A 17,095-nucleotide genomic window follows, 5' to 3' on the forward strand; every position below is an offset into this window, starting at 1 on the left:
GGACCAAATCGGTCACTCCCTTTAAGAGTTACCCTATTTTTCCGAACATTTTTGAACTTTTAGGGGGGAGGTACCCAAAGGGGTGGACCGATATGGCTTATCTTCGAACTTAACCTAAGTTTGGACAAAATATTACGAAGGCCGAATTTTGGCGTATCCTTTCGAGAGTTATATTGCGCTCCGACCACTACACACGGTGTCATATGGGTTTTTTTGCACCTTTCAGACTATTTTCTTAGGAAGCATGGACTTACACCTAAAGGAAATTGTATCGTCGTATGGGGGGCAGTGAATACAAATTGTTATAACAAAAATCAAAGCGATTCGAGAGCAGATCCTAAACTGAACTATTCCCAAATTTTGGGTGGGAGGTACCCTAAGGAGTAGACCGATTGAGTCCATATTGCAACCTCATCTAAATCTGGTAGAAATTTTACGATGTGCAAAGTTTGGATCAAATCGGTCACTCCCTTCAAGAGTTATCGTGCGCACAAATTTTCCGAACATTTTAGAACTTTTGTTGGGGAGGTACCGAAAGGAGTGAACCGATATAATCCATCTTCGAACTTAAGCTGAGTTTGGACAAAATATAACGAAAGCCAAATTTTGGACCGTATCGGTTGGTCCGTGCGAGAGTAATCGTGCGCTCCAGCCAGCCAGACAGATAGACTGACAGACGGACGGACATGGCTAAATCAACTCCAAATTGTCTGAAACTGATTTCCTCGAAACATAGTTGGGGTCTAAAACCATTATTTCGAGGAGGCACATTTTGCCCGTATAAAACTGTATATACCCCCATTAGCATAAATGCTGAGGGTAAAAATATTATGAGATCCAAAGTTTGGACCAAATCGGTTGCTCCGTTCAAGAGATTTGAACTTTTGTGGGGGAGGTACAGGAATGGGGTGGATGGATAAGTACTGTTCGAACTTTATCTAAGATTCGCAGAAGTACTACAAAGTTGCCCCAACGCAGTACCCAGTTCAAAATGTAGGAATTTTTACAGTTTTCCTGTAATTTTCTCAGGAAATATTGACTTGTCGATGAAAAAAATTTTACCCTCGTAATAGCGGCTCCATGCACAAACTTCTGAACAAAAAATCACGATTTGAGAGGAGGTCTTAAACTGTCTTGAAATGAATTTTTGTGTTGGAGGTACCGTAAGTAATGGACCGATATAGTCCATATTCGAACCTCATATATGTCTATATATAGACAAAATCGGTTAATCCCTTCGGGAGCTTTGGTGCTCACCATTTTAGTAAACAATTTAGAACTTTTGTAGGCGAGGTACCCGAAGAAGTGGACCGATATGGCTCATCTTCGAACTTAAACTAATTTTGGAGAAAATGTTACAAATTCCAAATTTAGGACCGGGTCGGTTGATCCGTTCGAGAGTTATCGTGCGCTCCAGCCTGACTGATGGACGGCTGCAAATTGTCTGAAACGGATTTTGTCCTAACATACTTGGAGTCTAAAACCGTTATTTCGCTGGGGCACATTTTGATCGTATGAAACTGTTTATACCCTTGTTAACCTAAAGCCTGAGGGTATAAAAATGTCTTCAAAACAAGTGAGAATATATGGGGGATATAGGAACCCACGGACCTATACTGATAGTTCACTTCTGGAATATTTTATAACCCCTTGGAAGACTAAATAACACATTTCAGTCTTTCGGTGGGATATTGACGTCACAACCTTCAGAATTACGAAAATCGGGAGGTACCATTCTATTGGGGCTATATCGAAACTTGGACATATACCGACGAATTTCAGTCAGAATGGCTTTTACCTCCAACAAATTTTAGCCATTTCCGTGGATTGCTGTGGCCACAGCCTTCAAAATACCGAAAATTGGGTGGAACCGTTCTATGGGGATTATATGAATGTGTGGACCTATACCCACAAATTTCATATGGAACGTTTATGGAAGACTAAATACCAATTTTCAGCCATTTCGGTGGGATATTGAGGCCACAACCTTGAAAATACCGGACATAGGCAGGTACCGTTCTATGGGGGCTATATGAAGGCGTGGACCTATGCCGGCAAATTTCATATGGAACGTTTAGTACTCCAAATGAAGACTAAATACCAAATTTCAGCCATTTCGGTGGGATATTGAGGCCACAACCTTCAAAATACAGGAAATAGGGAGGTGCCATTCTATGGGCGCTGAACTAAGGCGTGGACCTGTACCGACAACTTTCTGGAGGAAAGTTTCATACCCCCAACGAAGACTTAATTCCAAATTTCAGCCATTTCAGTGGATTATTGTGGCCACAACCTTCAAAATACCGAAATTGGGAGGTACCGTTCTATGGGGGCAATATGAAGGCAAGAACCTATACCGTCAACGAAGACTTAGTTCCGAATTTCAGCCATTTCGATGTGTAATACCGAAAATTGGGTTGTTGTTGTTGTAGCAACGCATATATATTCGTTCGTGTATTATTTCAGTTATCAAGTTCCTCTGTATCCAGACTTAAGAATTCTGCAACCTGGACTGGTTGCGTCCATAAAGAATGAGGAGACAGATGAGTGGGGTTAGCAGGGCAGTGGAATAAATGCAGAGTATCGTGTGGTCCCAATCCACATGCTGGGCATATGTTGGGTATCGTGGCGTCAATTCTGGCCCAATACGAATTGAGGCGACTGCATCGTCCGGATCTTAACTGAGGTAATACCACTCGTGTTTGCCTTGGCAGCTGTCGTTCTTCTGCTGCGATGGATGGGGGATGGTTTCCAAGTACGGCATTCATATATTCGTACTGCTTGCGCAACCATGTTGGTGTGAATGCGATTCAAGCCTGCCTGATAGGCTCGTTGATCTAGCGGTTCTCTTTTATACCTTTGGACCTCTCTCTCTAGATCATGAAGGTCTCTCCTGACGTGCCTGGCTGGGGGAGCCTGTCCATTAAATCGTGACAGGGATGCTCACTGCGGTAACACCCAAGCAGGTACTGCATCGACAACATCTTATTGTGCTGACGCGCCGGTAAAACCTTTGCCTCCTCATGAAGATGGACCACTGGTGTTATGAGGAGGCACCCTGTTGCAGTCCTCAGGACGGCATTCTGTCAGGTTTGAATCTTCTTCCACTGCGATGCGCTAACCTTTGCGGACCACGCTGGCGCCGCATAGCTTACCACAGACCGGCCTATTGCATTGTAGGTGGTCAACAAGGTTTCTTTATCAGCACCCCAAGTGCTGCCGGCCAGCGACTTGAGAACCTTGTTCCTACTTCTGATCTTATTGCAAATAGCTGTGGCATGCGCGGACGACTTGAACATGCTATCGAACGTTACCCCCAGTATTTTAGGGTAGTTAGTGGTCGGAATCAGTGCACCATCGACCAATATGTTCAGTGGGAGCCTCATCTCAGCCGTCAATGTGGTGAACAGCGTGGCTGTGGATTTAGCGGCGGATATTTTCATATTCCTCAGATGGAAGAACTGCACTAGGTCAGCTATGTAGACATTTAACCTATCACATATGTCATCGACGATAGGACCCGACGCAAAGATCGTACAATCATCCGCATACATCACGATCTCTATGCCGTCTGGAGGGTGTGGAATTTCAGAAAGGTAGAGGTTAAACAGTTCCGGAGATATCACCCCTCCTTGGGGAACTCCCTGTTTCACTCTACGGGTTTTGGACTTCTTGTATCTGAATTCTAAAAACGACTGGCGTCCACACATATAGTTGACTACCCAACGTTTCAAACATGGCTGGAGATTAGTTTTCTCTATATCCTCGAACAGCTTGGCATGGTTGACGGTATCGAAGGCCTTCGATAGGTCAAGAGCCACTATGACTGTTCGGTCGCACGGCCTTTTCTGGTTCAGTCCTCTACTGATATGTGTGGATATGACGTCTAATGCTGTTGTAGTACTATGCATTTTCCGAAATTCATGTTGATGTTGGGCAACTGGAAAACACCTTCTCATCGTGGGGAGAAGTAGCGCCTCTAGGATCTTTGCTACTGTCGACAGGAGGGAAATCGGCCTGTACGATTCACCTCTGCTGGCCAGGCTTCAGTAGTGGGACCATCCTGCCAACTTTCCAGGCATCCGGTACAACATGGGTGGCTAACGATAGGTTGAGAACACTTGTTAAATACTCAACTCCGGGTTCATCCAGCTGCTTAAGCATTACCATCGGTATTCGGTGCGGGCCCAACGCTTTGGATGATTTAGCGTTTCGGATGGCATCTGCAACATCGCTCATCGTAAATTGTGGTGGTACCTCCTCGGCTGGAAGAGCTCTACTTATACGGCGTAGCACACTTCTCTTCGCCCTATCTCTCTCGAAAATTGGGTGGTACCGTTCTGTGAGGGCTTCATCAAAACGTGGACCGATATAGCCCATTTGCAACACCAAACATCCCAGGAGTGATAGAAACTTCTATACCAAATTACTCTCTCTATCTTAAAAATTTCGAACTGTATCTTGATTTCAACATACGGACATGGTTATTTCGACTTAGAATTTTACCCTGATCAAGAATATGTAATTTATAGGGTATCCGATGAATAATTCGATGTGTTACAAACGGAATGACAAATTTAATTATACCCTCGATGCTTAAAAATGCGTTTATAAGATCGTCAAAGGCGACGATTAATGGACCTACAGATCCATGCCACTGCAGCGTTCCGGCCAGTGGCTGCCACCTCAGGGTACAACTGCAGCTTACAGCGTTGTGATGATAACAACGTACTGAGGAAGGATCGCACCAGAAGTGGAGTTGGGGGACTAGCTTTTGCAAACCTGTCTCGCTTGAGCCTGGCTCTCAGGTGTGGAACTGCCGAGGTAGAGTTGTTGAACGTATAGATAAATATCTGTACTCCAGGTTATAGACCCAACATTGGCCCGTTTTGGCAGGTCATAACCGTCTGGTCTTGGGGAACTTTAATGCCCATCATGAGGTATGGCATTCGGCCCTCGGAAACGGCCAGAGGAGTATAGTGCTGGCCGAGCAGATTGATTGATCTACGTTTTACCCGGTCAATGAGGAAGCCTGTAGCAGAATTAGCGGAGAGTGTCACAGTTCGCCGAACATAACGCGACACTTGCAGACCATCCGATTTCATCACCTCTGAACGCCATACATCCGTCAATCATGGGAAAGCTAATTGGACGAGTTTCCCACTTCAGCAGAAAGGACGTGCCGAGACAGACGTCAGTCGTACGTGGAATTCAGTAACAAGAAGTCCAAGCCCCGTAGAGTGAAACTGCAACTGTTTAACCTCTACTTCTCCTGTATTCCGCCCCCAGACGGCATTGAGAGGTTAAGATCGTAGAATCGATCTTGGCATCTGGTACCTTCCGTGATGTGATTTGTGAAATGTTGAACTCCTATTTGACTGGTCGTATCATCTTTTCCCTCGTAGGAATATTCACATATCCACCATTCAACTCTGTTCATAACAAAAAAAAAAAAAAAAAAAAAAAAAATCCGACCACCAACTACCTTAAAAAATCTGGGAACAAAGTCATCAAGTCCCTAACCGGCAGCACTTGTGGTACACATAAAGTGGCGCCAGTGTGGTCTGCGAATATAAGTTTAATGTGATGGAAAATATCCAAACCTGTCAGAATGCCGAAATGGGAAGTGCATCAGGGTGCATCCTCATGCCTTTAGTGGGCCATTTACAAGAGCAGACAAATATTCTTCGAGTACAGAAATGACATGTTTTCGTTGCAGTAATTGCTCGGGTTTTACCGTGCAAGTACTGGATAGGACACCCCACCCAGGTATGACAGGAGGGAACTACATCATCTAGAAAGAGAGATCCAGCGTTACAAGAGAGAATACCTATATCAACAAGCCTATGTGGCAGATTTAAATAGCATTCACACGGAGGTTTAAATAGAATTCACGCAGTCGCAGATGCCATAAACAACTATCACGTGAATGCGGTCCTCGGAGAACATCCCCATCTATCGTAGCCGAGAAGCATCAGGACAAACCAGAGTAGATGATACCGTGTAAAATATATACACAGCTTGCGGAGCATGCTGTAACGTGGTTTTGGCGTTGGCTGGGCTAAGTTCAGTCGTGTCCAGGGTCGCTATAAGGACCCAACCTTACGGAATAAAAATACGAGTAATCTCCCTTTCCTGGGGGTTAAATCGGATATTTATTGACGTAAGACTAGTTTACAATCTACTGATGTTTAAATTAGACGTGGGCGCGTGTCGTGCCGTGAGTAGTGCGTGTTCGTGCCTTCCCGAAAATCGGCGTGTTTGTGCGTGTCGTGCCGGAATAAATTTTTGGCCGTGCGTGATCGTGTTTTTTTGTTCGATACGATTTTGCACGACACGACTAAACACGACCTGCACTATGTGTCACGATCGTGCTAAATTTTTGGGCTCCGTTTAGAAGTCGTGCAAGAGACCATACTAAACAAGAAAATCGAACAAGAATATAAAAAAAAGTCTGGTACTTTTTGCCGTTTTGTTATGGAGAGGCCAGAACAAAAAGATGATGTTTGTTTGCATTTCTTTTGTTCATGAGAGAGAAGCAAATACAAAAACAACTCAGCGGGTTAACGCAATGTACTGTCTTTGAAAATCAATTGTTTATCTTGCTAAATTTGATATTGAAGACAAGTTGGGAAATTCTGTATTTGTAACCGACAATGGTTCCAACGTTGTTTGGGATTTTAGGAGATTTAAACGTAATGCTACTTGATATACAAAGTGAGAACATAGAGTGTTCTAAGCATGAGCAGGAAATTAAAATGCCACACAAATTTTCAGAGTTTTGGATCCAAATTTGACAAAAAGACGAAAAATGGATAAGTCTCTAATTTATAAAGAAATTGATACATATTTAGCGAGTGCCGTATCTAGCCAGACTGATGTTTTAAACTTTAGAAAGAGTCTAATCTAAAAATTTTAAAACAATTAGCCAGGAACATTTTGGCTATACGCCTCAGCTCAGCAACGAGCGAGAAATTTTTCCACATCTGGAAATAATGTTTTTAAATAAGAATATGTAAATATTAGTGAATAAGTAACTTTGCAATATGTATATTTTAGAAGTATATATGAATATTTTTTGAACAAATAATTGTACAAATATATGAATATCTCTTTTTTTGTAATTTCGTGCGTGAGTGTGCGTGTTCGTGCCTTCTCGAAAAACGCCGTGTTTGTGCGTGAAAGTGCACAAAAATTTTGGTCCGCCCATCGCGCCCATCTCTAGTTTAAATACGATAAGATATGTTTAAATAGCAAAAGATAGATCGGATAATTGACGCTGGGAGGGATCGGCAAATTGGATTGAGTCTTGGTGGTTGGAAACACCCCTGCATTTTTACTCTTTTCAACCGGACATAAAGTAAGGTACATTAAATATACCTTGAACTATTGGATCAGTATAATTTAACAATAAACAAGCATTTTAAAAGAAGGAACCAATTTATATTTATTATTTTATTTAAACGTTACTTTGCTACCTTTTATCCCTTTCCCCCCTTGGTTACCACTGTTTATCATTAATCTCCGCAAGTCATGACATGACAAATTGCCCTTTATCATTTCCTATTCATTTCATGATAAATGATTGCATATTTATACTCTTCTTTTGTTTCACCATTTTGACCACAATTTGTCTGTCTGTTACAGCAATTGACACTAAGAACCGGCTCTTTGCTTTTTAACCTATGGAAGAAGCCACCGCTGGAAGTCTTTATGAAGGTTTACATGTTCAATGTGACCAATTTGGATGAATATGTTCGTGGTATCGATGCCAAGCTAAAAGTCGTTGAAGTAGGTCCTTATGTTTATCAGGAAATTCTGACAAACCACAATGTGACCTTCAATGACAATGACACCATAACCTTTATGCCCAGACGGGAAGTAAAGTTCATACGTGAGAAATCAATTGGAGATCCCAAGGATGATCACATAATAGCAGCGAACATACCATATATGGGTGCATCATCGGCTGCAACATCGTTGTCGACATTTGCTGCGCTGGGTGTGAGTGCATTGACACGTCAAATGAAATCGAAACCCATGCTGAAGGTGTCAGTCTATGAATATTTATGGGGCTATGAAGATAATCTGGTGGAGTTGGCATCACGTTTTGTACCAAATTTTATTAACTTTCGTAAATTCGGCATACTGGAGAGAATTTTTGACGAAGGTGAGAATACGGTGACAATGAAGCTGCCATCGAAAAATAAGCACAAAGATGGAAAACCAAAGAATCCCAGTGGCTTGAGAGATTATGCCTTGGATACATGGAATGGTGGCAAGGAAATTAAATTTTGGACCAAAAATAGGGGAAAGTAAGTACATAATTTAAGTTTTTGTAAAAACTTATGGGAATCTATAATGTTTGTCATCTATTTTAGTCTTACCAATTGCAATAGTATTCGCGGCACCTATGATGGAACTTTATTTCCACGCCAAATAACCAAGGGTGAAACATTTCGCATCTATCGCAAAGCTTTTTGTCGTGCTCTTCCCATTGTATATTCACATCCGGGCCAAATCGATGGCATTGTGGCTTATCATTTTAAGTTACATGAAAATGCTTTTGACAGTGACAGGTCGGATCCGGATACCTCATGTTATTGTAATTATAAGAAATGTTTGAAAAAGGGTTTGGGCAATGTAACGCCCTGCTATTACAGTAAGTTCTTAAAGGTTTGAGTGGTGTGGTGAGGTATTTGAATTTTCTGTTTATTTTTTTACAGATATTCCTTTGGCCATTTCATTTCCTCACTTCTTTAATTCGGATCCCTCGCTATTGGAGGGTGTTGATGGCCTAAGTCCCAATGAATCAAAACATGGTTCGGAAGTAGCCATACAACCGGTAAATAAATATTAGAAAATATTTCTTTTTGTAATTGGAGATTTAAGAAATGCTTAAAATTATCGTTCTGCACTAGATCATGATTTATGTAGCGTAGAAATTCATATATTTTTTGGCAAATACATCTAGATAAATATATTCATCATGATTAAAAATTATAGTGTGAGTTTTGTTTGAGAATTTCATATTTTAAGTTATATTTGAAATATACATAATTACAAAAATATTTCTCTTGTGTTCTTTTTAGCAATTGGGCATTCCTATGAGAGTTTATTCACGTTTCCAAGTTAATCTGATGGTTGATGACGTTAAATTCAATAGAGAAATGTCCAAATTTCGCAATACGGTTATACCACTTCTTTGGTTGGAATTTGTAAGTATTATTGGGAGTTATGCTTTAAATTAAAGTTTAAAATAATATTTGTAAGAATATATAATATTTGTGGGAACAGAAATATTATATAGGAAGTACACCAGAAACTATGTTACTGAAAAATTTAAATAGCCTCAGGTTGCGTTCTCATGTCCATTAATTTTTGCCCCAGTCTAAATATAGCTTTTTATACCCTCAGCATTTATGCTAACGAGGGAATGTATATACACTTTCATGCGGGCAAAATGTGAAGCAACTTGCACTCGCTGTCTCAATTCTTCTTCTTCTTTATTTGCAAATCCGTTATCCGGATATAAGCGATCACACAATAACATTATACATGTGTTATGCTATTTTATTTTATATTATACAGGCATAAACACCTCTCTATTTCTTGCCGCCGAAATCATGCTTCTTTCATCATGGCAGCCTGTCCAATCTTGTATGTTCAATTCTCTCCTGCCTCTTCCTCTTTTTCCTTCCTAATATGCAATTTTCCGAACTTTGGCATGTCGCAGTAATTGTCTATCTAAACCCATTCTGCGTAAAACGTCCTGGTTTGTTACATGATCAGTCCATGGTATCTTTAAAATCCTTCGGTAGACCCATATCTCGACTGATTCAAGTTTTTTCTCATCTGCAATTTAGATGGTTCATGTCTCAACTGCGTATAGTAGTACGGACCAGATATAACACTTCACGAATCTGACTTTTGTTGAGAGGCTTATATCGTGATTTGTAAAGTCTGTTTTGTATTTGAAAAATGCATCTCTGGTCATCTCTATACGACGTTTGATTTCCTTGGAAGAGTCCCATTTTTCATTTAACAATACTCCAAGGTATGTGAAATTAGTGACTCGCTCAATATTTTTATTATTAATTGTTAGTATGGTGTGATAATGGTAATTTTTCTTTCTCACAACCATGTATTTTGTTTTCTTAATGTTTATTTTTAGGCCATTTGCTTCGCTCACACTTGTAAGTTTATCTACGAGCCTTTGTAAACCAGGTAGACTGCTAGCTACTATTGCGGTATCATCTGCATATCGTATATTATTTATTGTTCGTCCATGTATTTTTATCCCTATTCTTTCATTTTCCACGGATTCATTAAATATTTTTTGAGAATAAATGTTGAAAAGCATAGGAGACAATATGCACCCCTGTCTTACTCCTTTTGATATAATAACTTCGTCCGTAGTTTCGCCATTTATCTCAATCCGTGCAGTTTGACTCCAGTATAAGATTTTAATGCATCTTATTTCCTTCTCCCCAACTCCAATGTCTTTCAACATATCTATTAGCTTGTCGTGTTGAACTGTGTCAAATGACTTTTCATAATCTATGAAGCAAAGGAAAACATCTTTCTGGACATCTCTGCACTTCTGCACCAGTATCTGCATGGAGAGTAAAGCCTCTCTCGTCCCCATGCCTCTTTGAATCCAAACTGTGGTTCTCCCATAGCCTTTTCACATATGGGGTATATTCTTGTGTGTATTATTCTTAGAAAAAATTTTAGCATGTGGCACATGAGGCTAATCAGTCTGTACTCACTGCAATTCTTGCATGCATCTTCTTCGGTATTGCTATAAAGGTCGATAATAACCAGTCATGTGGGTACTGGCCAGTATCATATACATTATTAAAGAGTTTTACTTATATTTGTATATTGCGTCCATCTATTAGCTTCAACACTTCGGAAGGCATTTGGTCAGGTCCTGTTGATTTTTTGTCCTTCAGCGCTATAATTGCATGCTCCACTTCAGACTCCGTTATTAACGTTTTCGTTGTTGGATCGGCTTTCATCTGTAAACAATCCTTCAATATATTTTTTCCAATGGCTCTTTATTTGTTCTGTTTCAAAAATTGGCTGGTTGTTGTTATCAATAAGCGTTGTGGGGATATTTTTCTAATAAATTCCGGTCGCTTCTTTCAATTTTTTGTGAAGATTAAAATCATCGTGCATATTCTGTAGGTGTTCAATTTCTTGGCACTTTCTATTTAACAGTGTGTTTTTGGCAGCACGAGTTGCTGTTCGAATTTCTTTGTTGATTTCCCAATACTTCTCGTAATCCACATTTTTAAATTTACTGCGTTCTGCTCGAAGCTCTAAAATTTCATTGGTCATTCATTCCTCATTATTTTTTCAAGTGCAGTTTCCAAGGGAGTTTTCAGTAATTTTACATATTGTGCCCTTCACATTATACCAGAGGTTTTCCAAATCGTTCATGTCAATCCTTGCTAGTTCCTTGTTCATGCTATCCTTCACCTCGTTTTTAATCAGTGGATCATTGAGTTTCTCACAGTTAATTCTGACCCTAGTCTTCTTTTTTCGTATTGTTGCTTGTTTTATTCGGATATTTAACATCAGAAGGTTATGGTCCGATGGCACGTCTGCTCCTGGGTAAGTTGAACATTTGGTCACGCAGCTCCTATATCTTTTATTTATCATAATGTAATCAATTTGGTTACGCACTATATTATTTCTGTTATCCTGTGGTGATTTCCACGTATAAAGCTTTCTGGGGTGTAATTGAAATAGTGTGTAAGTGATTGTAGTTCCATGCTCTTGACCGAATTGTATTAATCTGTCACCCCTTTCATTTCTTTCGCCCCCCTTTCATCATTGACCTATCGGACATTAGAACAAATCCAGTAACACAGCCAGCAACATTTTTGCTAACGATGATACCTACACTTCTTCTGAGTGTCCCTTCCATATTTCCTGAGGAGTATATCGACGCATTCCGTCCACCATGTTTCACTAACGCCTAATATATCTATGCTAAATCTGTTCATTTCATTGATAGTATTGTTAAGTTTTCCAGACTCATACATGTTTCGAACATTCCATGTTCCAATGTTCAGTGTTTTCTTGTTTTTACCTCCGGGGGTTTTTAGCACCCTCGATTGGCCGGAGACTGAGGGCCGTGTGTTTTGTTGGTTGTTCATATTGTATGATTTTCATGGGAGAGTTACTTCATTTATTTTATTTTTGCGGTACCCGTCATATGTGATGAGCTTTCCCCTATCCACCACCTGGGGAGGCGTCCCATGGGAGAAAAAAAGAAAAAAAAAAAAACTCCGCACGGACTACCTGAATTACGGCTGTAAAAGTTTTTTAGGGGCAAGTCCATACTTCATGAGAAAACAGTCCGAAAGTTGTAAAAAACCCTTATGACACCATATGTAGTGGCTGGAGAGCTCGAACTGAATACTGCGTTCATCCACATTTTGGATATTGTAATATTTCTTCGAATATTAGACGAAATTCGAATGTGGTGCTTATAGGTCCACTCCTTCCGGTACCTCCCCCACAAAAGTTCGAAAATATTCGCTAAAATGGTACGCGCGATTTCTCATAGACGTAGCAACCGATTTGGTCCAAACTTTGGAACTCTAAATATTGTCGAAACTTAGTTTATGTGGTGGTAGGGTAGGTTTAAATTTCGGTAAATTTTTACCGAAGGTATTCCTAGTGGCCCTGTTTACAGCGATATGATTTTCGTGGTCCTATCGTGGTCCTATGGTCCTATCGAATGGAATGATTCCCAAAATAAGACACACTTCCAAAATTGACTTTGTCGGTCCATTCCTTTAGATACATCCCCCGCAAAACTTTTGCGATTTTATCCTAATTCATATCTTTGTCGGCAAGTTCATACGCCCAAAATTCTGAATACATACGGTTTTTGGGAAAATTTGGGTATACCTCTGTCGGCAAGGCCGACTGATAGTTTTTTCTTGTTCTTTCATCAGCTTCACATAGAAGAGCTTTCCAAATGTACCGATATTCTTGGTATCTTCTTGGTATATTTGAGATGACTTGACCACGCCCACTTTTTAAAATATGTTACATCTACACAACTACTGAAACGATTCCCAGAAAGTTTCAGGGAATATACAGGGATGGCCCCCGGTGAAAATAGGATGCATATTTTCTTAAATTTCGAAAAGGGCGGGGTACTTACATTAAATAAACGCCATGTCTTCAACATGGTTCTTCATCGGAGTTTTGGCCTTCCCTTCTCTTGGACCGTATACTCTCAAACGGTTCGTATTCATATGCCTTTCTGACGGAAACATCATTATCCATCCTTATGACATTACCCAGGCAACGCAATCGTCGTAGATCGATCCACAAAGTTTTTAGCCTCATTATCCCATCAAAATGGCTCTAATGAGTCGTTGGGGCTTAAAAACTTTTCCTCCATAGATTTGTCGGTTTAGGTCAACGTTTCTTTATAGCTCCCTCCCATAGAAAGCTACATCCCGATTTCAGGTATTTTAACGCTTTTAGCTTAATTATAATATAATTGTTCCACAAACATCCCAGATGTAAGAAGGGAGACTTCTCTCACATCGATGAGTGCACCCCGATTCATATTAGCTCAATGATATGGGACCTACTGTTTATCGCCGAGTCCGAACGGCGTGTCTTAAGACACCACTTGTAGAGAAGTTTTACATGGCTGAAATACTCAGGAAATGTCGCCAACATTACTGAGGGGTATTTTGCCACCGTTGAAAATTGTTTGATGTTGCTTGGCCGGGGAATCGAACCCACGACCTTCAGCGTGCAAGGCGGGTGTGCATTCCATTGCACCACGGTGGCACCCTTTTAGCTTAATTATTCAATAGAAATGTCTGAAATTTGGTATTTAGTCATAGTTAGGGTTACAAAACCTTCCTACCAATACCAATACCGCCCGATTTTCGGTCTTTTCAAGCATAGGAAGGTCAAGTTCAATGATGGTTTATATCGGTCCACGTTTTGGTATAGCCCATATACATATAACTATACCTAATTATCGGAAATCTGAGGATTTAGCTACAATTTTTAATGGAACTAACTGTAATTTGAGGCCTTTGGTAGTGCCAAAACTTCTCCACCAAAAATTGTCAATATAACTCAATGTTTTGGTATGGCCTCCTTATAACGGTACCTCCCAATTTTCGGTATTTTGAGGACTAAATTCCAATTTTTAACCAACTGGCTGGAATTTGACATTTGCAGTTCTTAGGTACATACATAGTTCCAAGTTTTGGTATAGCCCCCATATAACGGTATATTAGCCCCCGATTTTAGGTATTTTGAAGATTTTATCTAATTTTTTTAAGCGAACTACAGTTATTTGACATTCGAGGTTCCCATTCTTCACAAAACTTATCCATCAAAAATTGTCAACATAGGTCCATTTGTCGGTATAGCCCTCATATAACGGTAGTAGTCACAAAACTTCTTCACGTTAACTTGTCAGCCTGTGTGAATTGAAACTATTATCTATGGACATATCGATACCGGCTACACAACCGAAATCCTTTTCGGAAAATTATGTATTTTGAGGTTTTTAGAAGTTTGTTTGTTTTCAGAAGTTTTTTCCTGGACGAATGAATTTGCTGACAAATATATAGTGTTTGTGGACTTTCCGAATAAATGTTGACCTTTGGCAATGAATTTGATAGGGTTAATTTTTATCCAAAGAGAAATGGAGATGTCAAATTATACTAATATTTGCACCAGTATCAGCAATATTTTGAAGAAAATCTTCTGTCCACAGAGAACTCGAAAAGGATGGAGGTATAAAACTTTTGGCACATATATTGTTTGTTCATGGAGAACTCGAAATACCATAAGAAACAAGATTTTTCATATTTTATACATTAAATATGACAAACAAGTGAGCCAAGGCTATAGTCGGGTCGGGGCCGACTATGTGATACCCTACACCACTAGCCCTGTTCGCAAGCTTTTGACTAATAAAATTCAAAATATTAAAATTGGGATAGCTTAACGCCTTTGCTCTGAATGTCTACATTAACACAGGTCAATTTTTTTGAAACGTATTTAAGTGCATCGACAGTACAACCCAAATAAAAAATGGAAAAGTGGGATGTATGCCAACCATCAATAGGATTCTTTCTGTGTTAGACCCCCATCAACCCCCAAAATTTCGTGAGGATCCGATCAAAATTTCGTAGTGTGATTGCACAAAAATGGAAAAAGGGATGCATTACCGACTATTGCGATATCTCTGTTGTTTGACCACCTATGACAACCTACTTCACATCATTGTAAAGGTGATATTTTCTACTTTCCTTGCCAGGTTTTGCTTTCGATATACCTCCCACAGAAGGGAGATATTAACTTTGAAATAAAACGTTGGCCTTTTTTCCAAATATTTTTGTTTGTCACATTCCGACCCCTGAATAATATCCGACCATTATCAAAAATCAAAAGGGTTTTTCCTCTGTGGGACCCCCAATAACACCCAAAATTTCGTGACGATCCAATTAAAATTGCGACCTGTAGCGTGATTTCCAAAAATGTGGAAAAATGGGATGTATTACCGACTATTGCGATATCCCGTTATTTGGATACCTACGCCAACCTGCTTTACATCATTGTAATGATGGGATTTTTTACTTTCATTGTCAGATTTTGCTTTTGGAAGGTCCGGAACCAAAGCTGTGATATTCGTCATTATTATTAAAATCGCAAAAATGAAAAGTTGTGTTCTATTAGCGGCTTTTGCGATATCTTCATTGTTTGACCACCTACGACAACCTACGTAACATCATTAGAAAGGCGATATTTTCTTCTTTCATCAGCAGGTTTTGCTTTTGATATACCCCTTTTAGAAGCAGAGATATTCGCTTTGAAATAAAACGTTGACTTTTTCTCCAAATAAGTTTTTTGCCCATTCCGACCTCTGAATATTATCCGACCATCACCAAAATCAATAGACTTCTTTCTCTGTAGGATCCCCATTAGCCCCCAAAATTTAGTGACGATCCGATTAAAATTGCGACCTGTAGCGTGATTACAAAAAAATGAAAAAATGGGATGTATCGCCGACTATTGTGATATCTCCGTTATGTGGCCACCTACGCCAACCTACTTTGCATCACTGTAAAGATGGGATTTTCTACTTTCATAGTCAGGCTTTGTTTTTGGAAGATCCCCAACCGAAGCTGTGATATTCGTCATTATTATTAAAATCGCAAAAATAAAAAGTTGGGTTCTATTATCGGCTATTGTTCGTTGTTTGATCACCTACGAGAACCTACTTTACATCATTAGAAAGGCGATATTTTCTACTTTCATGGCCAGGTTCTGCTTTTGGTATACCCCATATTGAAGCTGAGATATTCGTTTTGAAAAAACGTTGTCTTTTTCTCCAAATAAATTTTTTGCCCATTACGACCCCTAAATATTATCCGACCATCACCAAAATCAATAAGCTTCTTCATATGTGTGACCCCCATTAACCCTCAACATTTTGTGACGATCCGATCAAAATTGAGACCTGTAGCGTGATTTCCAAAAAAGTGTAAAAATTTGATGTATTACCTACTATTGCGATATCTCCGTCATTTGGTCACCTACGCCGACCTAGTTTACATCATAGTAAAGATAAGATCTTCTACTTTCACAGCCAGGCTTTGGTTTTGGAAAGTCCCCAACCAAAGCTGTGATATTCGTCATTATAATTAAAATTGCAAAAATGAAAATTTGGGTTTTATTTGCGACTATTGTGATATCTTCGTTGTTTGATCACCTACGGGAACCTACTTTACATCATTAGAAAGCCGATATTTTCTACGTTTATTGTCAGGTTTTGCTTTTGGTATACCCCGTATAGAAGCTGAGATATTCGCTTTGGAAAAAAAGCGTTGTCTTTTTATCCACATAAGTTTTTTGCCCATTCCGACCCCTAAATATTATCCGACCATCACCAAAATCAATAGGCTTCTTCGCCTCCGGGACCCCCATCAACATCCAAAATTTCGTGACGATCCGATCAAAATTGCGACCTGTAGCGTGATTACAAGGTTTAGATGGACAGACGGACAGACGGACAGACGGACGGACG

At 39.8% G+C, this 17,095-nt stretch overlaps 1 protein-coding gene across 1 annotated transcript in view; it reads left to right on the forward strand.

Moving 5' to 3' along the window:
- The window catches only part of LOC141389712 (scavenger receptor class B member 1), a 116,071-nt gene that overhangs the window by 93,888 nt on the left and 5,088 nt on the right, over positions 1-17,095 (forward strand). Inside the window, exons 3-6 of the mRNA XM_073961633.1 lie at positions 7,648-8,315; positions 8,382-8,662; positions 8,727-8,845; positions 9,093-9,218. Of these exons, the coding sequence (XP_073817734.1) occupies positions 7,648-8,315; positions 8,382-8,662; positions 8,727-8,845; positions 9,093-9,218 (1,194 nt within the window). The remainder of the gene's footprint in view (positions 1-7,647; positions 8,316-8,381; positions 8,663-8,726; positions 8,846-9,092; positions 9,219-17,095) is intronic.

The sequence above is a fragment of the Musca autumnalis genome, unplaced genomic scaffold (genome assembly GCF_047663935.1).
Source record: "Musca autumnalis isolate F117 unplaced genomic scaffold, ASM4766393v1 scaffold_1, whole genome shotgun sequence".
NCBI classification, from domain to species: Eukaryota; Metazoa; Arthropoda; class Insecta; order Diptera; family Muscidae; genus Musca; species Musca autumnalis.